The sequence below is a fragment of the Phyllobates terribilis genome, unplaced genomic scaffold (assembly GCF_046119375.1).
Source record: "Phyllobates terribilis strain yellow unplaced genomic scaffold, ASM4611937v1 Scaffold_10__3_contigs__length_209671492, whole genome shotgun sequence".
In the NCBI taxonomy this organism is placed as follows: domain Eukaryota; kingdom Metazoa; phylum Chordata; class Amphibia; order Anura; family Dendrobatidae; genus Phyllobates; species Phyllobates terribilis.
In genome coordinates this window covers 165,700,789-165,725,233 of record NW_027362770.1, presented here as the reverse complement: position 1 = coordinate 165,725,233, position 24,445 = coordinate 165,700,789, and the positions used below count along the sequence as shown (strand labels likewise).

At 43.6% G+C, this 24,445-nt stretch overlaps 1 protein-coding gene across 4 annotated transcripts in view; it reads left to right on the top strand.

Annotated features, from left to right (window-relative positions):
* The window catches only part of WNT7B (Wnt family member 7B), a 313,390-nt gene that overhangs the window by 271,290 nt on the left and 17,655 nt on the right, over positions 1 to 24,445 (top strand). For all 4 annotated transcript variants that reach the window (XM_073650073.1, XM_073650074.1, XM_073650072.1 and 1 more), the window contains exon 2: positions 6,892 to 7,118. In XM_073650073.1, the coding sequence (XP_073506174.1) occupies positions 7,022 to 7,118 (97 nt within the window). In that variant the 5' untranslated portion in view covers positions 6,892 to 7,021. The remainder of the gene's footprint in view (positions 1 to 6,891; positions 7,119 to 24,445) is intronic.

The following is a 24,445-nucleotide window of genomic DNA, read 5'->3' as shown; positions in this document are numbered from 1 at the left end:
TCACTGTAAGGCAGTGTTGTGTGTGTAGTATATGGTACTGTTATGTCATGTATAGTCACTGTAAGGCAGTGTTGTGTGTGGAGTGTATGGTACTGTTATGTCATGTATAGTCACTGTAAGGCAGTGTTGTGTGGAGTGTACGGTATTGCTTTGTGACATTGGATGGTTGGTGGTATTATTTAGGCACTGTATGATAGTATTATTTTGCGTGGGTGGTTTTCCACCGGTGCCCCCATACCGGAGATTTTGCACTTTCCCTGATGTTTTTGGATATATTGGTGGTCTTAGCTGCCGCATTCCCATGTTAGTGTCGCCCCCCCACCATCTCCACTGTAAGTGGCTTTTAAGGACATGAGGATTAAGCTCCTTGTGAGATTTGGTGCTGTCACAACCTGCTCGCCGAGGCCCTCACACTGTAAATATCTCTTGTTTCTTCAGCACCAGACAGAGCACTTAATGCAGAGAACAAAATGGCTGCCCCCTCCCCAATCCCTCCTTTTACAAAAATGCCACCAAGACAGGACTGTAATCCTTATCCGCAGAGTAAAGAAACAAAATGCACTAAAAATCGTAAAAATGTCCGATAAAAAAAACAGTCGTTTCCAGGTCACAACAGATGATGGGTTAGAATGAAAGATAAACAGGTAACCGGAATCAGGCCTGCTGAAAAATGGCGGCGGCCATTCAAGTGCATTGTGAGGTTGTCTCTGTTATTGCAGCTCAGTTCCATTGAGAGAAATGGGGCTGAGCTGCAATACCACACTCAACCTGTGGACAGGAGTGTGGCGCTGTTTATGAAAGGAAGCAGACATTTTTAAAAGATGTTGTGACTAGTGTTGAGCCACCCCCGTAGTGTTCGGGTTCGGTTCGGTTCGTCGAACACCGGGATGTTCGAGGAACTGTTCGTCGAACTGTTCGTCGAACACCTTAGAACACCGTCGAACACCGTTAAAACCAATGGCAGGCAAACAAAAACACATAGAAACACATAGAAAACACCTGCAAAGGTGTCCAAAAGCTGACAAACTGCTCAGAAGACACTCTCTTTAAAAAAGCCGGCCGGCAAATTCAGCAGCGGCATACACCGGTACCCGACAATTTAGACAAGAAGGAATAGAGCATCACACATAGATTAGATAGATAGAAACATGTCAGTCACACATATAAGAAGCACAGTGACAGTGTTGGTTACTGCACTTGTCATTTAGTGTAAAGGATTTATTAAAAAAAATATTAGTGTTTTCATGCACCGTCTCTTTAAAAAAGCCGTCCGGCAATTCAGCATCTGTACCCGACAATTTAGAACAGAAAGAATAGAGCTTCACACATAGATTAGATAGATAGAAACATGTCAGTCACATATATAATAAGTACAGTGATAGTGTTGCTTACTGTACTTGTCATTTAGTGTAAAGGATTTATTTAAAAAAATAATAGTGTTTTCATGCACTGTCTCTTTAAAAAAGCCGGCCGGCAATTCAGCAGCGGTACCCGACAATTTAGAACAGAAAGATACAGCATCACACATAGATTAGATAGATAGAAACATGTCAGTCACATATATATGAAGTACAGTGATAGTGTTGGTTACTGTACTTGTCATTTAGTATTAAAATAAAGGATTTATTATTAAAAAAATTGGCGTGGGGTTCCCCTTAATTTTAGGCTCTAGCGGAGGTTAAGCAGACGGCTGGGGCAGATGTTTGAAGCCTGGGAAGGGGGTAATACCCACGGAGCTTCCCAGGCTACTAATATCAGCCCCCAGCTGAATACATAGCCTTTACTAGCTATTAAAATGGGGGACCCCCCAAAAAAAATGACGTGGGGTCCCCCCTAATTTAATAGCTAGCAAAGGCTAGGCAGACAGCTGGGGGCTGATATTAATAGCCCAGGAAGGGAGCCATGAATATTGGCCCCCTCCCAGGCTAGAAACACCAGCCGTCAGCCGCCCCAGAAATGGCGCATTCATAGGATGCGCCAATTCTGGCACTTAGCCTCGCTCTTCCACGCTGCCCTGGTGCGGTGGCAGGGGGTAATAGGGTTGGGGTTGATGTCAGCTTATAATGCCAGCTGACATCAAGCCCAGGTTAGTAATGGAGAGGCGTCTATAAGACACCCCCATTACTAACCCCATAGTCAAAGTTAAAAAAAAACACAAACACCCAGAATAAAGTCCTTTAATTGAAATAAAGACACAATCCTTTATTGTTCTAAATTAAACCATACTTACCATCACGCCCATTCCAGCTGAAGCCAACGATCTCCTGCAATAAAAGAAAAATAATAAAGCAACCTCATCCTTACCTTTCCATGGTTCCCACGACAGCTTCAGCTCTGCTACATCGAGATGACAGGCTGGACCGCAGCAGAACGCTGCCATCCAGCCTGTCATCCCGCAGACACTGAGAAGCGCAGGCTTGCTTGCGCTGCTCAGCGTCTCTCTGTGACGACATCCAGATGAGCCGAGTTCATGTCCAATGAACTCGGCTCACCTCATGCACGTCACTGACAGCGTGGGAAAATTCTCACGCTGAAGCGCTGATTGCAGGAGAATTTTCCCACGCTGTCAGTGACGTGCAGGAGGTGAGCTGAGTTCATTGGACATGAGCTCACCTCATGCACATCACTGACAGCGTGGGAGAATTCTCCTGCACTCAGCACTTCAGCGTGAGAATTTTCCCACGCTGTCAGTGACGTGCATGAGGTGAGCCGAGTTCATTGGACATGACCTCGGCTCATCTGGATGCCGTCACAGCGAGACAGTGAGGAGCGCAAGCATGCCTGCGCTTCTCAGTGTCTGCGGGATGACAGACTGGATGGCAGCGTTCTGCTGCGGTCCAGCCAGTCATCTCGATGTAGCAGAGCTGAAGCTGTCGTGGGAACCATGGAAAGGTAAGGATGAGGTTGGTTTATTATTTTTCTTTTATTGCAGGAGATCGTTGGCTTCAGCTGGAATGGGCGTGATGGTAAGTATGGTTTAATTTAGAACAATAAAGAATTGTGTCTTTATTTCAATTAAAGGACTTTATTCTGGGTGTTGTGTTTTTTTTAAATACTTTACTAGAAATTCATGGCGGTCATGTCTAATACTGGCGTGACCCCATGAATTTTGGGCTTGGGGCCAGCTGATAATACCAAGCTGGCCCTAACCCCTTTATTACCCAGTGAGCCACTGCACCAGGGCCCTGGATGAGTTGGGTACAGCGCCAGAAGATGGCGCTTCTATGAACGCGCCATTTTCCGGGGTGGCTGCGGACTGCAATTTGCAGCGGGGGGGGCCCAGAAAGCTTGGGCCTCCCTGCGCTGCAGATTCCAGCCCCCAGCTGCCTAGTTGTACCTGGCTGGACACAAAAATAGGGCGAAGCCCCACGTACTTTTTTTTTAATTATTTCATGAAATTCATGAAATAATTAAGAAAAAAAGGGCTTCCCTATATTGTTGTGTCCGGCCAGGTACAAATAGGCAGCTGGTGGATGGGGGCAGCCCGTTTCTGCCTGCTGTACCTGGCTGGACACAAATATAGTGCGAAGCCCCACGTCAATTTTTTTAAATTATTTCAGGAAATTCATGAAATAATTTAAAAAAAATTGACGTGGGGCTTCGCACTATATTTGTGTCCAGCCAGGTACAGCAGGCAGGAACGGGCTGCCCCCAACCACCAGCTGCCTATTTGTACCTGGCCGGACACAACAATATAGGGAAGCCCTTTTTTTCTTAATTATTTCATGAAATAATTTAAAGAAAATTGACGTGGGGCTTCGCCCTGTTTTTGTGTCCAGCCAGGTACAACTAGGCAGCTGGGGGCTGGAATCCGCAGCGCAGGGAGGCCCAAGCTTTCTGGGCCACCCCCGCTGCAAATTGCAGTCCGCAGCCACCCCGGAAAATGGCGCGTTCATAGAAGCGCCATCTTCTGGCGCTGTACCCAACTCATCCAGGGCCCTGATGCGGTGGCTCACTGGGTAATAAAGGGGTTAGGGCCAGCTTGGCATTATCAGCTGGCCCTAAGCCCGAAATTCATGGGGTCACGCCAATATTAGACATGACCACCATGAATTTCTAGTAAAGTATTTAAAAAAAACACAACACCCAGAAAAAAGTCCTTTAATTGAAATAAACACACAATTCTTTATTGTTCTAAATTAAACCATACTTACCATCACGCCCATTCCAGCTGAAGCCAACGATCTCCTGAAATAAAAGAAAAATAATAAAGCAACATCATCCTTACCTTTCCATGGTTCCCAGGACCGGTCCAGCTCTGCTACATCGAGATGACAGGCTGGACCGCAGCAGAACGCTGCCATCCAGCCTCTCATCCCGCAGACACTGAGAAGTGCAGGCTTGCTTGCGCTCCACAGTGTCTCTCTGTGAGGGCATCCAGATGAGCCGAGTTCATGTCCAATGAACTCGGCTCACCTCATGCACGTCACTGACAGCGTGGGAAAATTCTCCTGCACTCAGCGCTTCAGCGTGGGAGAATTCTCACACTGAAGCGCTGAGTGCAGGAGAATTCTCCCACGCTGTCAGTGACGTGCAGGAGGTGAGCTGAGTTCATTGGACATGAGCTCACCTTATGCACGTCACTGACAGCGTGGGAGAATTCTCCTGCACTCACCGCTTCAGCGTGAGAATTTTCCCACGCTGTCAGTGACGTGCATGAGGTGAGCCGAGTTCATTGGACATGAACTCGGCTCATCTGGATGTCGTCACAGAGAGACGCTGAGCAGCGCAAGCAAGCCTGCGCTTCTCAGTGTCTGCGGGATGAGAGGCTGGATGGCAGCGTTCTGCTGCGGTCCAGCCTGTCATCTCGATGTAGCAGAGCTGAAGCTGTCGTGGGAACCATGGAAAGGTAAGGATGAGGTTGCTTTATTATTTTTCTTTTATTGCAGGAGATCGTTGGCTTCAGCTGGAATGGGCGTGACGGTAAGTATGGTTTAATTTAGAACAATAAAGGATTGTGTCTTTATTTCAATTAAAGGACTTTATTCTGGGTGTTTGTGTTTTTTTTAACTTTGACTATGGGGTTAGTAATGGGGGTGTCTTATAGACGCCTCTCCATTACTAACCTGGGCTTGATGTCAGCTGGCATTATAAGCTGACATCAACCCCAACCCTATTACCCCCTGCCACCGCACCAGGGCAGCGTGGAAGAGCGAGGCTAAGTGCCAGAATTGGCGCATCCTATGAATGCGCCATTTCTGGGGCGGCTGACGGCTGGTGTTTCTAGCCTGGGAGGGGGCCAATATTCATGGCTCCCTTCCTGGGCTATTAATATCAGCCCCCAGCTGTCTGCCTAGCCTTTGCTAGCTATTAAATTAGGGGGGACCCCACGTCATTTTTTTTGGGGTGTCCCCCATTTTAATAGCTAGTAAAGGCTATGTATTCAGCTGGGGGCTGATATTAGTAGCCTGGGAAGCTCCGTGGGTATTACCCCCTTCCCAGGCTTCAAACATCAGCCCCAGCCGTCTGCTTAACCTCCGCTAGAGCCTAAAATTAAGGGGAACCCCACGCCAATTTTTTTAATAATAAATCCTTTATTTAAATACTAAATGACAAGTACAGTAACCAACACTATCACTGTACTTCATATATATGTGACTGACATGTTTCTATCTATCTAATCTATGTGTGAAGCTCTATTCTGTCTGTTACAAATTGTCGGGTACCGCTGCTGAATTGCCGGCCGGCTTTTTTAAAGAGACGGTGCATGAAAACACTATTATTTTTTTTGATAAATCCTTTACGCTAAATGACAAGTACAGTAAGCAACACTGTCACTGTACTTCGTATATATGTGACTGACATGTTTCTATCTATCTAATCTATGTGTGAAGCTCTATTCTTTCGATTCTAAATTGTCGGGTACAGGTGTATGCCGCTGCTGAATTGCCGGCTTTTCATGTTTCACTGTGAGCACTGTTCCCATCGATTTGGGCAATCACTGTAATGCCACAACCACCATGGCTGTGGCATTACAGTGAGTGGCAGACAATCCCTGCATGATTGGTGCTCTAAATAGCGCCAGACATGCAGGACACGCTTTTGGTGCACGAACAGTTATCGAACATAACCTCGAACAGCCGAATTTTTTGCAAATCGTTCGGGTTCGTCGAACAACTCGAACACCGCCCAAAACAGCTCGAATTTGAGATTGGCGAACAGTTCTAGTCGAACACCGCTCATCTCTAGTTGTGACCTCTGCAAATAGGCTTAATCATTATATGATCAAAAATGTTGTTGATTTTTAGTATGTAGCAGTCAGGCCATGGTTCCTATAAGGGCTTGGCTAATTTAGGAAACTTAAAGGGTTTTTTCCCATATTTAAAAATGAGCACCGTTGGAGAGAGCTTGTAAAGACAAGCAATTTTGCAATTTACTGCTTATTAAAATTTTAAGCAGTTCTTGAGATATTAACACTTTTCTTTTGTTTACATCTTGTTGCCTTGGTGACCGACAATCGCTTCTAGACTGCAGAATATGCACAATGCATACAAACCCTTTTCTTGGGAACTTGTAAGCACTGTTTTGAGTCTGGAAAGGATCTCTGGAGAGCACTATTACCTCTTAATCGCAGCCAACTTCAGCACAGATGTTTTCAGTGTTGGTCGGTTTCCTAGGCAACAAACTGTAAACAAACAAAATAAAAGTATTAATATCTCAAGAACGGCTGCACATTTTAACAAGCAGTAAATTGCAAAAGTGCTTGTTTTTACAAGCTCTATCCAAAAATTTCCTAATGTGAAGATGAATAAAAAACCCTTTAAGCAGCAATGCCAAGTGAATGGGATGACTAGGCAAATATGTCGCCATACGGTGCCACTACCAATGTGTCTAGTTGTCATAGTCTACATTTCCGTTTCACCTCTGATAGCTCCTTTTATTTCTTTCTAGAGCTTTGTCATCTGTGGTGGCTTTGGGAGCAAATATAATCTGCAACAAGATTCCAGGGTTGGCGCCTCGGCAAAGAGCCATCTGCGAGAGCCGCCCGGATGCCATTATAGTTATTGGAGAAGGGGCACAGATGGGGATCAATGAATGTCAGTATCAGTTCCGATTTTCCAGATGGAATTGCTCGGCACTTGGAGAGAGGACGGTCTTCGGACAAGAGCTACGAGTAGGTAAGCAATTTCTATCTTTATGGGGGAAGGGGTGGTATGCGAAATCGATAAGTTAAGTATTTTTTAATATTTGAGAAAATTAATGTGTGACAGATATGTAATATTATGTTACGATTGGTACAGTAACATCGCCAACACTTGCCAACTTTTCGAGCGGAACGTAAGAACGTTCGAGCTACCCATCGGTGGAAAGTTTCATGGATGACCACTTTCTCTCCCAGGACTATCATATAGTAATATAGTATAGAACCGCTCAACTTTGAGGTTTTGTTTTGTGTGTTGTGCACCTCTGATAAAGCATTTGGCTCCCATGTATATACAGCACTATTGTATGGATGTCTGGGACGATTGGTGGCCGCCTGTCCAGTTGGTCACCACGTGGACCTTCAGCAGTGTGTGCTTGCAACTTTTTTTTTTCCACTAGGTGTGGTCTAAAATCTGAAGAGACAAACAAAAAAATGTAAAAAAAATTATAAAAAAAATTGTAAAAAAAAAAAAAAAAACCCTATGAGCAGCAAAGCGTAAGAGTGTCTTTCAAGCGGTTTTCAAGTAGGATTTTGGAGATGATCTGTTCTAAAAATTCATTTAAAAAAAGCTCCGCCAGAACTTAACCTTCAAAATTGTGCTTTGAAATTATTTGGAAAACTTCTCCTATTTTTTTTCTATGAGAAATCCAATTTTATTTTCATATAAGGAATTTTTCAGCATTTTTTTTTTATGCTCCTGGTCTTTGAAGCTGATCCTGATGTTCAAAACTCAGCACTGTCAAATCAAAAGACAGCAAAAAAAAAAAAGCTTCAGGAAAAAAACACTTAAAAAAAGAAAAACTTCAACATTTCTCAAGGAAAACAAAAAAAATTGCTCCCAAAAAGAAGTTTCTGCTTTAAAAGCGAATTATTTTTGAACACCTTAAAAAAAAAACTAAATGTGAAGATAGCCTGGAGTTTGTGCACACTGAGTTTTTGGAGGATAGAATTTTTTTAAAGCGGAAATGGTCCAAATCCTCCTCAGAAACGTGGTGTTTCTACTCCGAGGCTATGCCCAGCTGGAATAGAGCGGTGGCCGCACAAGGCGCTCCGACTATCCCCTTTTTGTTAATGGAACAGCTGAAGATACTGAAGAACAGAGATCGGCTTTTATTGTCAGTCCTAAACACGACGTATAGATTGGGGGCACCCATGCGCAATCACTTCTTAATTTCGGCAAAGCATTTTCGGGGACCCAGTGGTCAGTTGGACCCCAGTGGGTCACAAGGTTGTCACCTTTCCTTTGGAAAACTTTTAATGGTGGGAATAACTCTAAGTTTGAAGCAGTAAGAAAAGTCTGTAAGGACTGTTGGAGACAGAGCTTGGCAAAAACTGTAGGATAACAGGGCAGGTTTGGAGCGGTCAAATTGCTGACTGGGGTAGTAGAGTTTGGAGCAGGGCAAGAGCTGCCGTTACCCAGTTGTTGTGACTGCAGAAGAGGTAGAGAGACTGGAATATTTTCGACTGTCTTTAGGGTGACTGAGCGGTCCCTGGTGCCGCATGCTAAAACTTTGCGGAAACCATCGTGGTACCCCTTCTTGAATCATCCAAGTTGATGGCTGTTCTTCCTCACTGCACCATATCGAATGGGGTACGCTAAACGCTACGCTCTCCAGGACCTCAAAGAATAATAAATGGGGTGAAAGGAATGGGCTAATATACTATAAAACACCATAGTCACATGTCCTAGACTGGAGCAGCTCCCTGTCCTCTTCTCCGGTCTTCCAAAAGACCCAAAGACTGGAAGATCCAAAGATCCAAAGCTAATACCGGAGGAGCGGGAGGTGAAGCTGCAGTGGCAGGGCAGGTAAGGGGCATGCCTAGGACTGGACAGAATATTTTTTATTATTTATATAAAAAGAGGCAAAATAGTGGCCTGCCGTTGTGAATCGAATCATCAAAATTTGGGATTTTGGTATCGAATCACCAAAATTTGGGATTTTGGGGATTCCAAATTTTTCATGAAATTTAATTTGTTACAAATTGATACGATCTTATCCCCTTTGCTACTGAGTGGAGAATACCCATGGGACTACCATCTGCAGAGATGCATTGGCCCAAACATCATGGAAAATGGTGAACAAAATCATTAAGCACTTCCGGTCAGTGTACCAAAACCCAGCACCAAAATGGGAAGCCCAGTTGGGTCTTTGTCTTGCACACAACTGTTGTAGATTGCAATCATTCTCTGACAGCTATCATAGTTTCTTGCTACGTACTGGCAAACTTTTGAATAAATAGAGCCATCAATCTTAACTGGCCAAGCTGCAGTGTAAAGCATGACGGAGGGCCAAAACATTCGTTTAAGACTCGTGGATTTCAAGCTTTAGTTTATGGTTCAATGAATATGGCTGCACTTCCAGTTGTCATTTTTGAAAAATTGCCGACACTACTGAATGGAAAAATGGTAAACCCAATTTTTTTATTTTTTTTTTAATTTAGATATAGATTTCATAAGGTGATTTTGTGGCTCCCTATGCCCGGCTTTAAATAAGCTTCAGGAAGAGAAACAGAGAAAACAATGTCAGTGCATATGTATTTAAGGTGAAACTTAAAAAAATAGCCTTTAGACCTCCATTGGGTTCCAAAGCCCATCAAAGGCAAAGAGGGAACGCTCCAGGAAATGTGCTCCTTTTATGGTGCCGGGGAATGTGTCCCGCTGACAGTTCAGGCCTTAGGATATAGAAGGAGAGGTTACTTATCCATACAAGCAGTGATGATGCCTATGGCTAAGGAATGTATCTATTTGGATGTTTACGTAAAGTTTTCCACAGAAATGTCAAGTAGCGATGTTGGATTAGGTTCGGTTCATGACCCTTCGGTCAGTCCTAGTCGTCATCTCCTACCTTAAGAAACAACTTCAAAGGCTAAGACTATACCACCATACTTCCTAGTCAGAACAACAGTGCCCCCATAACAAAGCCGGGGAGCATGACCTCGTAAAGACGAAGATTGTGATATCTCTATAACAGTATCGGCAACAGTGCCCCTATAATGGTTTGGTGGCTAAAGTGCCCTCAAAAAGTCATTCCCAATTTTTCACTCTCACAACAGACACGGCCACAGCAAAATATTACTACTGCCACCACATTTCTTCCTCTGTGTGGACTCAAAGTGTTATCTACTTAAACAGAACTGATCACTTGCTATAAATGTGTATTTTTTTATCTGGTGTAAATGCCGCTGTTCTCCTGAATCCGGCGTTATATTACTTTTTTTCCTGCGCCTCTCCATTCCTGAGATATGGCCCCTTCTTCCCGGTATATAAATTTAATCTTGGTAGCCAACTGGGCGCATTCCTCATGAACACACCCATAAAAGGAGTTGAGGACCACTCCCACTTGGCATAAAAAGATTAGATTTATATACTGAAAAGAAAGGGCCATATCTCCGGAAGGGAGAGGCGTAGGAACAAGAGAAAAACAACGCCGGATTCAGGAGAACGGCGGCTTTTACACAAGATAAAAAATAATGTGTTTATGGGAAGTTACAGGTCCTCTTTAAAGGGGTTTTCCAGGAATGATCAGTAAAAAAAAAATAAGTAGGAACCATGGACTTCAGGAACCCCTGACAGGAGGAAGAGTCACCTCTTCATATCTTATCTTTTCCCAGTCTTCGATGTGTTTACCATAATTATCGCTCACTATCCCATCAGGTGACATTGCATCTGTCCCACTCACTCAGCGCTAAGCTGGAGAGTGTTTCTGTCCTGCTTACAATCCGGTGACCCAAAGACAAAACTCTTAGCCACATAACAGCCTTGTTTACAAAGGAAGAACTTGTAACTTGTTGCATCGGGTCTCCTTTTTGAGGACGATTCTATCTTCGGTTCACGTAGATTAATTTAGCATGATATAATAAATTCTGCGCTGTATGACAGTTACTTTATTCATATAAGTGCCATTGTAGACCCCATAAAGTGTTAATATGCCTACTCATTAATATTCATTAGGGGTTCCGCCCCGCTTAACTCTCATCACTCAGAAGGTGAGAGGTGATTGGCCTGCTGTGCAACCACACTTCAAACTTTGGATTCTAAAAAAGGCCTTTGGTCAGATTTAGGATTTGTGGGTATAAGTGTTAGAACCTTGCTCTTAGGTTTTTTTTCCTTTGCTGGTCACATGACCTTGTTGGCCTATTTAATCCTGCTCCGCCCTTCTGGCTTTGCTGGACTTCATTGTATATCTACTTTCTAGCTAGCCTGTGCTCTGTGTCTTGCTCTGTTAGTTTGCTTGGTCTACTGACCTCTATGTTCTATATATTTTGTTTGTTCGTCTGTCTGCTACTATTTCTGTTAGGAGGTGTCCCATATTCCTCCCAGTCCTTAGTACTTGTAGGGATTCCTTCCCCACATCTATAGGTCTCCGTACAGACTAGCTTAGGACTTTAGCAGGTCTGATCGCAGGATCAGGTCCCCTGTTACATCGTAGGGATTCAGCTGAGTTCTATCGTAGGGACAAATCTCCTCTCTTTCCTTAGCTCTGGTAGCAGAACATAACAGTAAGTCCAGCCTGCAAATTCTCTAAGGAAAGATTTTTCTGTTCCATCATGGTGTCGGTTCAGGATTTGGCTCATCGCCTGCAGGGACTCTCTCTGGAGGTGGCCGAGCTCCGTCAGCACGTGAGTAGCTGTCCTGGAGCACATTTCTTGGAGCCTAAGGTATGTTTGCCGGATTTATTTTTTGGTGAACACCGAGAATTTTTTTCATTTAAAAATGCTTGCTTATTGTATTTTCGTTTGAGACCTAAGTCCTCTGGGGATGAATCCCAGCGCGTAGGGTTCATAATGTCACTTTTGCGCAAAGAGCCTCAGGAGTGGGCCTTTTCTTTGCAACCTAGTGATACATGCTTCAGATCAGTGGATAGTTTTTTTTCTGCTTTGGGACTATTATATGATGATCCTGACCGTGTCGCATCAGCTGAGACTGAGTTGAGACGTTTAAAACAGGGATCAGGTAATGTGGAAAAATATTGTACTCATTTCCGTCGTTGGTCTACTCAAACAGGGTGGAACGATTCTGCTCTGAAAAGTCTATTTCTTGCTGGGCTCAGTGAAAGGGTTAAAGACCTGCTAATTGCTTATCCTACACCTGAAGATTTGCAACAGGCTATGCAATTAGCTATACGGGTGGATAGAAGACTGCGTGCAAGGGTTAATGAGAGCAAATCCTCTGCTATGTCAGTTTCTGGTTATGAGAATGTGTGTACTAACAGTGGTGAACCGATGGAGATTGGATCGGTGGCACCTCGCTCTCAAGAAAAAGACCGTCGATTTTCTGAAGGCTTGTGTTTCTATTGCGGAAAATCTGGTCATTTGATTAAAGGCTGTGAGCTTCGTATGAAGAAAGAAAAAAAAAAGGTCAGTCACGCCCGTATTGCCTGTTTAAATTCCAAGGGTATATTTTTAGCTGCTTCCACGATTGCTCAGAAAAAATTAATGGAATTTCGGGTGTTTGTTGATTGCGGGTCTACTCTGAATGTAATTGATGGGGGATTCGTGGAAAGACTCAATTTAAAACCTGAACCTTTATCATCCCCCATTGCTGTGGTTTCTGTGGATGGTTCCCCTTTGAAGAATATTACTCTCAAGGTCTGTGAATTTCCTCTCACTATTAATGGTGTTCACCATGAGAAATTGGATTTGGTAGTGTTGAATAACTTGCCTTCTCCAGTAATATTGGGATTGCCCTGGTTAAAATTTCACAATCCTGTACTGGATTGGTCTACCAGTGAAATTAAATCCTGGAGCCATAAATGTTATGACAAGTGTTGTAACGGGCGTATTGCAGCTTTGGATAGGGGAGAATTGCCTGTTCCTATTCAGGATTTTTGGAGAGTTTTTTCTGAGAAGGAATCGCAGGTTTTGCCTCCCCATAGAGACTATGATTGTTCTATTGAATTTGTCCCTGGAGCGACTCTTCCTAAAAGTCGTTTATTTAACCTTACTATTCCTGAGAGGAAGGCTTTGGAGGAATACATACAGACAAGTTTGGCCGCCGGTCACATTAGGCCCTCTAAGTCTCCTGTGGCGGTTGGATTTTTTTTTGTAAAAAAAAAGGACGGCGGTTTACGTCCTTGTCTGGATTTTCGTGAGATTAACAAAATTACTGTACGCAATCCTTACCCACTGCCATTGATTCCTGATCTGTTTAACCAGTTATTGGGGGCCAAGTGGTTCTCTAAAATTGACCTTAAGGGGGCATACAATCTGTTGCGCATGAAGGAGGGTGACGAATGGAAGACTGCTTTTAACACTCCTGTGGGTCATTTTGAGAATCTGGTTATGCCTTTTGGTCTTACTAATGCTCCTGCATTTTTTCAGAATCTGATTAATGACATCCTTAGACCTTTGATCGGTAAAAATGTGGTTGTGTATTTGGATGACATTTTGATTTATTCGCCAGATCTGGAGTCTCATTGGCGGAGCGTGCGTGAGGTATTACAGTTATTAATGGACAATTCGCTTTTTGCTAAGCTGGAGAAATGTGAGTTCGCTGTACAGAGAATTAGTTTTTTGGGCTACATTATCTCCAGCAAAGGTTTTGAGATGGATCCGGTTAAGGTTCAGGCTGTGCAGGAATGGCCTAGGCCTATTGGTTTGAAATCGATACAGAGGTTTTTGGGTTTCGCCAATTACTATAGAAAATTCATAAAAAATTTTTCTAGTATTGTCAAACCTCTGACTGATCTCACCAGGAAAGGTGCTGATGCGGTTCAGTGGTCTTCTGAGGCCATTGAAGCTTTTGTGTATCTCAAGGAGAGGTTCACCTCTGCTCCCATCCTTATGCAGCCTGATGTTACTAGGCCGTTTTTGGTTGAGGTTGATGCTTCCTCTGTGGGGGTTGGCGCAGTATTGTCTCAGGATAATGGGGATGGATTACATCCCTGTGCCTTTTTTTCAAAAAATTTTTCGGAGACTGAACTGAATTACGATATTGGTAATCGGGAATTATTGGCTATTAAACTCACATTTGAACACTGGCGCCACTTCTTGGAAGGTGCGGAATTTCCCGTTCAGGTTCTTACGGATCATAAAAATCTGATATATCTTGATGCTGCCAAGCGCCTGAATGCCCGTCAGGCTAGGTGGGCACTGTTTTTCTCGCGGTTTAATTTCTCCGTTACTTACATCCCTGGTACTAAGAATGTTAAGGCGGATGCCTTGTCTCGCAGTTTTTCTCCCATAGTCGGTGCTGAGAAAGAGGAGAACATTTTACAAGAAGGTGTTGTGATAGCTGCTTTGGACTCCGTTTTGGAAAATGAGATTCTTAAAGCACAGGAGAATGCCCCTTCTAACACTCCTCATGGGAGGTTGTTTGTGCCTGGGACCTTTAGGAGAGATTTGTTTGTTGAGTGTCACGAATCTCGGTTGGCAGGTCATCCCGGAATCTCTGAGACCAAGAGACTGGTGGGTCGCAGTTTTTGGTGGCCTGGATGGCAGAAGGAAGTCATTAAGTGGGTGCGTCAATGTACTATATGTGCTAGATCTAAGTCCTCACATACTCCTGCTGCGGGGTTGCTTTGTCCTTTGGAGGTTCCCAGTGCTCCTTGGACACATTTGGCTATGGACTTTATAACTGACCTTCCCCTCTCTGAGGGTTTTACTGTCATCTGGGTGGTCGTGGACCGTTTTAGCAAGATGTGTCACTTGGTTCCTTTCGTCAAACTGCCCTGCGCTAAAACTCTCGCTAAGGCCTTTGTCAAGGAAATTGTCAGACTTCATGGCGTTCCTACTGACATTGTTTCTGATAGGGGTCCTCAGTTCGTGGCTCGTTTTTGGCGTGCCTTTTGTGATAGGTTGGGAGTTCATTTGTCGTTCTCGTCCGGATATCATCCTGAATCTAATGGCCAGACAGAAAGGAAAAACCAGGATGTTGAGCAGTTCTTGCGTTGTTTTGTGGCAGACAATCAAGAGGGGTGGTCTGAGTTTCTGCCACTTGCTGAATTTGCTCTGAACAATCATACATCTTCTTCTGCTGGTTGTTCGCCTTTTTTTTGTTGTTCTGGGAGACATCCGTCGTTTGGGTCGTTCTCCAAGTTGGGATCTGCCGTGCCTGAGGAGGAGAATTTTTCCGGTGATTTGGAGAGAGTTTGGACGGATGTGCGTGGTAATCTTCAGGAGGCCAACAGAAAATCTAAAGACTACTTTGATAGGAAACGACAGGAGGTTTTGTTCGCTGTTGGTGACATGGTTTGGTTGTCCTCTAGGAATCTGCGGTTGAGGATTCCTTCAAAGAAATTGGGTCCCAAGTTTGTAGGGCCCTTTAAGGTGCTTCAGGTTGTCAACCAATCTGCTGTTAGGTTGGAGGTTCCTACCTCCTGGAGAATTAATCCGGTATTTCATGTCTCTCTGTTGAAAAAGCTGTTGTATCGGATTGTGACGCCTCTGCCTCTGTTCCTCCGGTGGTGGAGGACGGGGAATATGAAATTTCTCGCATCCTTAACTCTAGACGGTATAGAGGTAGTTTGCAGTATCTTGTGGCCTGGAAAGGTTTCGGTCCCGAGGATAACTCTTGGGTGAGGTCGGATGATGTTTCCGCGTCCAGACTTATCAGAGCGTTTCACAGGAGATTTCCTGATAAGCCTGGTCCTAGGGGATCCGGAGGATCCTCTTAGAAGGGGGGGTACTGTTAGAACCTTGCTCTTAGGTTTTTTTTTCCTTTGCTGGTCACATGACCTTGTTAGCCTATTTAATCCTGCTCCGCCCTTCTGGCTTTGCTGGACTTCATTGTATATCTACTTTCTAGCTAGCCTGTGCTCTGTGTCTTGCTCTGTTAGTTTGCTTGGTCTACTGACCTCTATGTTCTATATATTTTGTTTGTTCGTCTGTCTGCTACTATTTCTGTTAGGAGGTGTCCCATATTCCTCCCAGTCCTTAGTACTTGTAGGGATTCCTTCCCCACATCTATAGGTCTCCGTACAGACTAGCTTAGGACTTTAGCAGGTCTGATCGCAGGATCAGGTCCCCTGTTACATCGTAGGGATTCAGCTGAGTTCTATCGTAGGGACAGATCTCCTCTCTTTCCTTAGCTCTGGTAGCAGAACATAACAATAAGATGGACAGAAGGAATTGTCCTGAGGACATAAGGGCTCAGACAGGTAAAAAAAATAAAAGAAGTAATACTTACCCTCAACGATCTCCCACATCTCCTAGTTGGCGCTTAACTTGTCCCTTCTGGTCTCTACTTCTTGGTCCATGCTCAACACCCCAAATATGAGCAGATATGTCTGCTCAGCCAATCACTGACTAGGGAGAGTAACCACTGCAGTCAGTGATTGGCTGAGAGGTCCTCTTTAGTCATTTTTGTTGTTGAAAGTGGACCAGGAAGTAGAGACCTCCAGGGACCGGGCAAGGGTCAGGACGGGAGATGTGGGGGATAATTTAGGGTAAGTATTTATAATTTTTATTTCTTTTTTACCAGATTGAGCCCTTTTAAAAGTACTTTTTTTTGCTGACAATCTCTTTAAGAGTTAAGATGGAATTTAATTAAGATGGTGAGATAGGTTTAGTGATAGGCCGGCACAAAACATGTTTTATAGGGGTGTCATACTTCAAAGGCTTTAATCTTCTGGGTCTTGAAGCAAAATATACAAGGGCTTCCCGGAATAGATGAAGGAATGAAGCGCAGTGAGATGAAGACTATTTGATTTTGCGTTCTTCAGCTCTTCAACTCTCTTGATGAGATTTTACGGTGATGACCACGACGGTGTGTTATGGTCATAGTTTCCTTTATGCAATCACCATGAAAGAATTCCTTATTAGCTTATGGCTTTTGAAGGCATGAATGGATATGTCCTCATTCCTCCTGTGTTGTAGACGAGTTTGTAAATGGTGTATGATGTTGTTAGGTGTGTCCAGGTAATAATGCATTGGTTGTGAATGGATGACAGTAAAGCTGGTGGTGATGCTATGGGATTCAGCAATGAAAAGTGGCTTCTTTGACATTTCGAGACACCCCCACTATGGTATAGATTTAGACAGCAGCTTCTTTCAAGCAACGCGGGCCCCACCTAGAGGTTCTTCAGCTACACTTCAATGTGCTTGATAGGGGAAGAAGAGACGATGGAAGATGATCTGTTTTCTAACTAAAAGACCTTAGCAATCCGAAGTTGGCCATACTTTTTAGTTAAATGCCAGTCAAACCCTTCCACTTTGGTTGCATTGATAGATTTCCAATGTGTATGGAGGTATCTGCTATCTTTCCAAAGGCCAATTTACACAGTAGCGTTCGCTCTACTGAACGTTCTTGTGTTCTCTACGAAAGAGTAGCTGCCAAAGTCCTCTGGTGGAGAACAAAAGGATCAGCAGTCCGAAATTGAACATGCTGTCTACTGACGTCATCTGTCAGGGAAGAGTCTTCTGGCACTGAAGGAATGAAGATAGTCCAGCAGCTCTGAGCTTTCTCAAGTGCCATAGACTTTGAATGAAGCAACAAGTTGATTGTACCACCAGTTGCTCCATCCAACTGCTCCTGACCTGCAAACTTTTGGCTCAGGGGTGGAACAAGGGTAAAAAGGGGATGCACATCTTTTGTTCTGTGCCAATAGTTAGATTTAAAGGGGTTTATCAGTTTGGTAAAACCCCTGTTCCCTAGCTCCCCAGTCCAACATTAATGTCATGCCAGGTGTGGGAAAGAATTAGTGTAACACAGAGGGAAGAGGGAAAGGGGGGAATGGAGACCTCCTAGTCTGGTCTAGTGTCACCCTGTCTCAACTACTGTCCCTATATTGCCTCTTCAGTAATTCCCACACGCATGCCTTGCCCTGTCTTTCCCTGGCGTATGGCTAAGGCTAGGGATGGGAGGAGATGAGCGCTAGTCGATCTCCACTAAACTCTATAGACAACAAGGGTAGACAAACAGGGGGAGAATGCTTAGCTTTAGACGACTCCAGACAAATGCGAACTTGGCCTTAAGCTCCAGAGAGGACGGAGTACTGCTCTTGCTAAGCCTTCACATGTAGAAATGAATATAGCCGGCACCTCCCTCTCAGACACACCAGGTATTTATACACCCAAACCAGGGAGCTAATTACCAGAGGGAGGTAGCCGCTAGGTCCTAGAGACAGCCTCTCACCTAGGAAGATGTCTGTAATGCCAAACATAGAGATCTCCTGCAACCCACTGCAGACTGTCTGTCATCTCTGATACACCCGTGACAATTGCCCTTGTTGGCAGTGCTGAAGCCAATTAGTGGCTGTGCCCAAGTTGACGGCACAAACCACTCAGAGCCGCCGAGCGATGCCATCGTGATGTTAGCACTGCAAACAATAACAGAGTGAGTAAAACCGGAAATCCCCTTTAAGCTACATTTTTATACGGTATTATTTTGGCACTATTTGGCAGTATTAAGTCACTTGTTTATGCTGTATCCGAGTATAAACATTTGGATACAAGGGCCCAGACCACTCTCAGCCCATCCTTGCCACAGCTGTGTGATGGAAATCTGGTAGCCAGGCTGACGACAACCACAGTACATTGAACTGTATTGCCCCTTATGCTGTATTAATACTGCTATAATACATTAATAAACATACTACTATTCATTCCATCCTGATGAGGCTATTTTCATGGCTCCGTAGACATTTAGGGAAAAAAACACAAGCTATAAAAATCAGTAATACTATAAAGCACGTCAGGTATGCTGGGCTTAGCCAGTCTTAGCATAGTGGCCTCTTTTGTTATTGGTGCCAAAAATGATAACTTAAGGTCCATTTGCTGGTGCCAGAAATAGGGAGGCTCTCGAGGGTCCAGAGAGATAACGGTATCAGGTAACAGATAGGGTTTAACCATTATTTATTTATTGCGCCATTATCTTTTCAATGAAGCAATTATCTTATAGCGGATTATTCACCGACTGCGACCGAGAAGGGGGAGAAAATTCAGGCTTGTAATGGGAAAGAAGAACACATCGACAAGATGGAAATTAGAGAGAATATTTTAGAAAATCCAAGGGGAGAAGATACAAACTCCATCTACGTGTTGGAACCCAAGACCCCAGCGCTGCAAAAGTACAACCCACTGAGTCACTGTGCTGCCGAGTGCTGAGGAGCAGAGGGCAGAAAAGTCCAGACCTCCTCTGGTACTAACATTAGCACAAACACTGCGCCCCCGCCGGGAGCTTCATGGCCGAGCAGCTGCATGCAGCCTTGCACCACCAAGCGCAATCCCGAGGGTCAGATGGAGTGGTGTAAAGCCGCCACCTCTAGACCATGGAGGAAACATGTTCTGTGCGGTGAAGGATCACACTTCTCTATCCGGCGTCTGATGGACGAGCCTGGGTTTGGTAATTCCAGGAGGCCGTTATCCGCCTGACTGCATTGTGCCCGCTGTACAGATGGTGGAGGAGCGATAATAATATGGGCTTGTTTTTCAGGGGTCGGCATTGGGCCCTTAGTTCTAGTGGACAATTGTAGCTTCCGGCTTTGTGGGAACAGTTTGGAGAAGGCCCGTTCCTGTTCCCCTTGACTGTGCCCAGTGCACAAGGTCCATAAAGACATGGTTGGGGGGAGTTTGGTGTGGAAGAACATGGCCGGTGGCATAGAGCTTGGACCTCAACCAAAATGTGAGCCGGGCCTATCCCCAACATCAGTATCTGACATCACAAATGCTGCTCTTCTGGATGAAAAATCTTCTTGTAAAAAAACTTCCTACTCCATATGTCATCACTTACAGTGACCTGGTATAACGGATGATGGGCGGACATCTATCACAGTGTCCCAGAAAACTCATGTTACAGTATGTGGATAACAAGCTCCTGGTTTCGATCTAATCCATCCAAATCTGATCTTTATTGTCTAGACAAGAAGCAGAGTCTCCATTCCAGCCCTGACATTTTTTGGGAGGTATTTTAACTCTTTCGCTGATGGTGCCATCAGGCACTGTAAGGGTAGATCTGATTCACCGGTAGGAGACGTTCCATAAAGTAGAATGGCAGCGACTTGTACATATAATTACATAATGACCTGTGAATGAAGCCTGCGAGCAGCCGTGAAGACAACCTCATTTTACTTTTACAGCCTCCAGTAATTTCTTATTGAGCTGCCCAACGGTATTGTGTGGAGATGATGGGTGTTGTATTCCTGCCAAGACCTATGTAAACAGCGTATTTATACAAGAGTCATCAGTTGGCATGGAGCGGAGATTCCCAAACTAATCCTCAGTGATGGCTGAACAGACCTTATCTATTCGATAATGACTAGTAATCATGGGGCTGAAAAGCAAGCACAGAATAATACTCTCCCCTCATTTACCAGAGATACGGAACATATTCCCAATTTTTTGACCAGTGCTTACAAAGAGCGTCTCTCGCTCTGGAGGACCCATCGCGTCCCACATTGCACACACAACCTATCGATTTCAATGGACATTATGTAATGCTCCCTTTCACCTTGTGGTGGCGCTGCAGGGAAAGTGAACACTTACTGCCAGGTTTCCCAACAGCCGATTGCTGGAGACCTCGGGAAAGGGATCATTTGTAATCAATTTATTGTCAATGGATCCCTCTAACAAGTATGGATTGTACAAAATGGAGAACACTAAACTTTTTTTAAAAAAATGCTTAAAAATGAATTTCCTACACTAGACCTTTTTTTTTTTTTTTTTCAAATAATTCTTATTCAAGACACCCCAAAATCTAAAGGGGTTATCCATAAATAAACACCTACACCTTAATTTTTTTTTTCTCATTTTTTCCTTTTTATTTATTTCTTTTTTTTCCCCTTTTCTTTTTTTCCTTTTCTTTTTCTTATTTTTGTTCTTTTTATCTACTTTTTTCTTTTTTATAATTATTTTTTTCTTTTTCCTTTTTTTTTAATCCTTTTTCCCCTTTTATTCTTTTTTTTTTTTTTGTAAGGCATTTTGCTTGTCTGGTTTGCACCTACGCTGCGTTAAATTGAATAAATAGGGCTCATAGACACTGTTTTCGAGATAAAGCAGACATGTTTTTTTTTTCCTGAAGAAAATTCTTGTAGGCGCAGTACATAGTCAAAATGGTCTGGTAAACATCTCTAAGAGCAAGAACCCTACGCATCGCCTAAAAACTTTGTACTTTCTACAGAATGAGTTGCCAGTGGGGTGTCACACGTATTTTGGATCCATCCCACATCAGAGTCTTCTAAATTATCTGGTCTCAATGGTTTTGGGAAGTGAAGTCCATGTCTATTACGTTTTTAAGCTCATGGGCAAAATAGAAAGTGCAAGGCAGACAAAAACTAAGCAAGTAAGCGTTGAGTCATTCTTAGGGAAGAACTTTCCAAAAACACCTCAAGCTGCGTTTTGTCTGCTCCCTCCTTCTGCACAATGGCTTTCTTGGAGTCTATCGAGCCGTGAACGGCTTGTCTTTTTCTTTCGACTTCAGAAGACCACAAATACTTGAACCGTGTTTGTTCGCTTTTGTTTCTGCCTTCTCATCTGTTGAACAACATGGTCATCTTACCAGATCCTTTGACTTTATTTTTCAACTGTGTTCCAAAAACTGGGATTTTGATAGACAGAAAAAGAGTTGTCTGAAGCCGGGTAAAAAAAAAAATTTAAGGTGGAGATATTTCACTCAATTCATGGCTTACATGGTTATGAGTAGCTAAAAAGGTGCTGTATGAGAGCAGAAAAGCATGGCTGGCTGTCTCGATCAGTAACAGCGCCACTTTTGGTCATAGACTGTCTATATTGCAGCTCAGCTCTATTTAGTCTTTGTTCACATCTGGGTTAAAATATCATTTATTCTGCTCTGTCATACGAGCAGAAGAACAAAAGTGATGGAAGAAACCTCCCATGAGGAACATCAACGGAGCCAACCAGACACCATTGACTGAAATGCAGTCTTTAGGATTTCTGCATGCTGTGCTATTCTGCCTGGTATTTTGGCCAAATTTGCGATGAAGGTTCCAAACTTCCAAAGGAGATGTGAACAGAGCCATACTTGAGTAGGGCTTGGCTGCAATACCCTATACATGTTTCTTTTAGTTCCATTTGGAGTGAGAGACCTACCAGAAGGACCGGCACTGTTGGTCTTCTCCACTAGTCGTTGACATTGTTTGACCCGTCCTCTGATACTGACCCAAGCATGCAACCCTAGCTGATAAAGTCATTAGTACAGGCATCCAAGATAACCAAAGAGATGATAAGCCCATACTTGCCAACTCTTCTGAAATGTTCTGCAGGCTCCCAGAAGAGTTTGCAAATTTCTCGAAAACTCTTAGAAAGAAGCCCTTTAGGACAACTTTTTTATGTGGAGGGGACCTTGAATTGGCCAGGACAGGTGCTGGAAACGCAACAGAGGGGGTATGCCCTTCTAAAGAAGAGAGGCTACTGGGTAAAAAATTCTAACAGCGCGGTTCGTGCACTCTACATATTGTCCTCCTGGAGGACTTTCTCAAAAAATTGGAAAGTATGACTAAAATGGTTGTCCTATATCAGAAAATCTTGGTCCCCGGATGCAGTTTCTTATAGATAAACAGCGCTGAGTCTTCACTGCCGCTCCTGGTGTCTAGTCTAACATTACGTTGACAGCACTACAACCAATCAGTGAGCTCAACTGCTCTGGAGCAGGGAGTTCTGCCTACACGGGCAGAGCCACTGAGCTCACTGTTTGGCTGCCAATGTGACGTCAGTGCCACAACCAATAGCGGACACCAAGAGCAGCAAAGGCTCTGTGCTGAACCTGGGGTCAGTGAATTAAACTCGGCTTGTTTGTTTTTTTATTCCAATCTAAGATTTTCTAAAAGTGGACAACCCCTTTAAGCCTTAAAAAGGATGAAGTTGCTTGAATAAATACTGCTCGAAACTCTATCAAGTAAACCTCGATCTTCTCCTCCTTTCTTTCCACCTTGATGAATCTTTTGAACAGTTGCTGATTCTTGACAGGTCACTAAAAACACAACTAAGATAACTATTAGCAAAAACAAATAATAACAAAGTTCTCTTAAAGAAAAAATGGCTTTGTATGTGATCACTACTCATCCAAACCTCGTTATTAACTCATAAAGATGGAATTTTCCACAACTCGATTGTGTCATGTCCACTTCTCAGTGCTGAGAAGACTAGGGGATGTATATACATATCTATAGGGAGTGCAGTGGAAACAGTTAAACCCAGATCCTGAGATTGTTCAAAGGTCCTTATCCCATATTATAAGGTTCCAGTATTATAAATGGCCCTTACTACACTCCCTGATTTTGCTTTCGGGTCCAGTACCTTAAGTGAAAGCTATTCATCAAAAAATTATTGTTTAAAACAGGTTTTTGTGTTAAATGCTATTTTTTATATTCTTGGCAAAAAAAATTCCATATCACAATCTTTGTTAAAAATGAAAAAAAAATAGATTTCCTGCAATTCTCACACCGGCCACTGGGGCTTTTTTAGTCTTTAACTTCCTGTTGTTTCAGGAAACAATACGTGTACAAAGCTAAAATGAACAGACTCAGAGCCTATAATTTGTATTGAAGCCTTGAATGAGTGTGTGCAAACATCACTGTGAAGGGAGGGGGAACAGGGTCAGCTGTGACATCGCTTGTAGTGATTGGTGGATCATGTGTTATCAGCTGTGTATGGAAGTGTCATCTCTCATTGTAGTCCTGCCTGTGATGATAAGGAGGCTGCTGAAAACACTTCCTTAAAGGGCAGGAAGTATAAGTCTAAAAAAGATCCAAGTGTGAAAATTGTAAGTGTACTAGTTTAGTTTTTAATAAAGATCTTGATGTGAATTTTTTTTTACAAAAATATTTAAAAAATTCATGTAACACAAAAACCCGACAGGTTATTTTCTAAAAATAGTTCCTCTAACATGCATGATTGATTATTTTTGGACCTGCCATAGAAGTGAGTAAAGAAAGATGCCCATGCTTGCCTATCTGTCAATTCACAGTCGGGTGAGATAGAGCCTCTTGTCAAGGTGGGACCTACAACTATCAGACCCTCATGCATCAGACATTTATTCTATGGAGATGCCATAAATGTCCAACATCAGAATATCCCTTTAAAAAGGTTTCGCCACAATAACAATTTATTGGCTTTCCAAAGGATAGGTAATAAGTTTCTGATGGCTAGAGATGCCCTAACTGGGACCCCCACTAATCACAAGAATGGGGGTTCTGTGTATAGCTTTTGAATGGACCAGCAATTGAGCATGCTCTCTGATGCTATGCTCAAACGCTGTGGGACTAATGCAGATAGCCCAGTTCAGAACTTCCATATTTTTGTCAGTCCCTTACTTTACGACAGTGGAACGGCAGTGCGCCTACTCAAACAAAATGGGGGATTTTGGATCCACATTCTCGGGATCGATAGGCGCCATAAATGTCATGG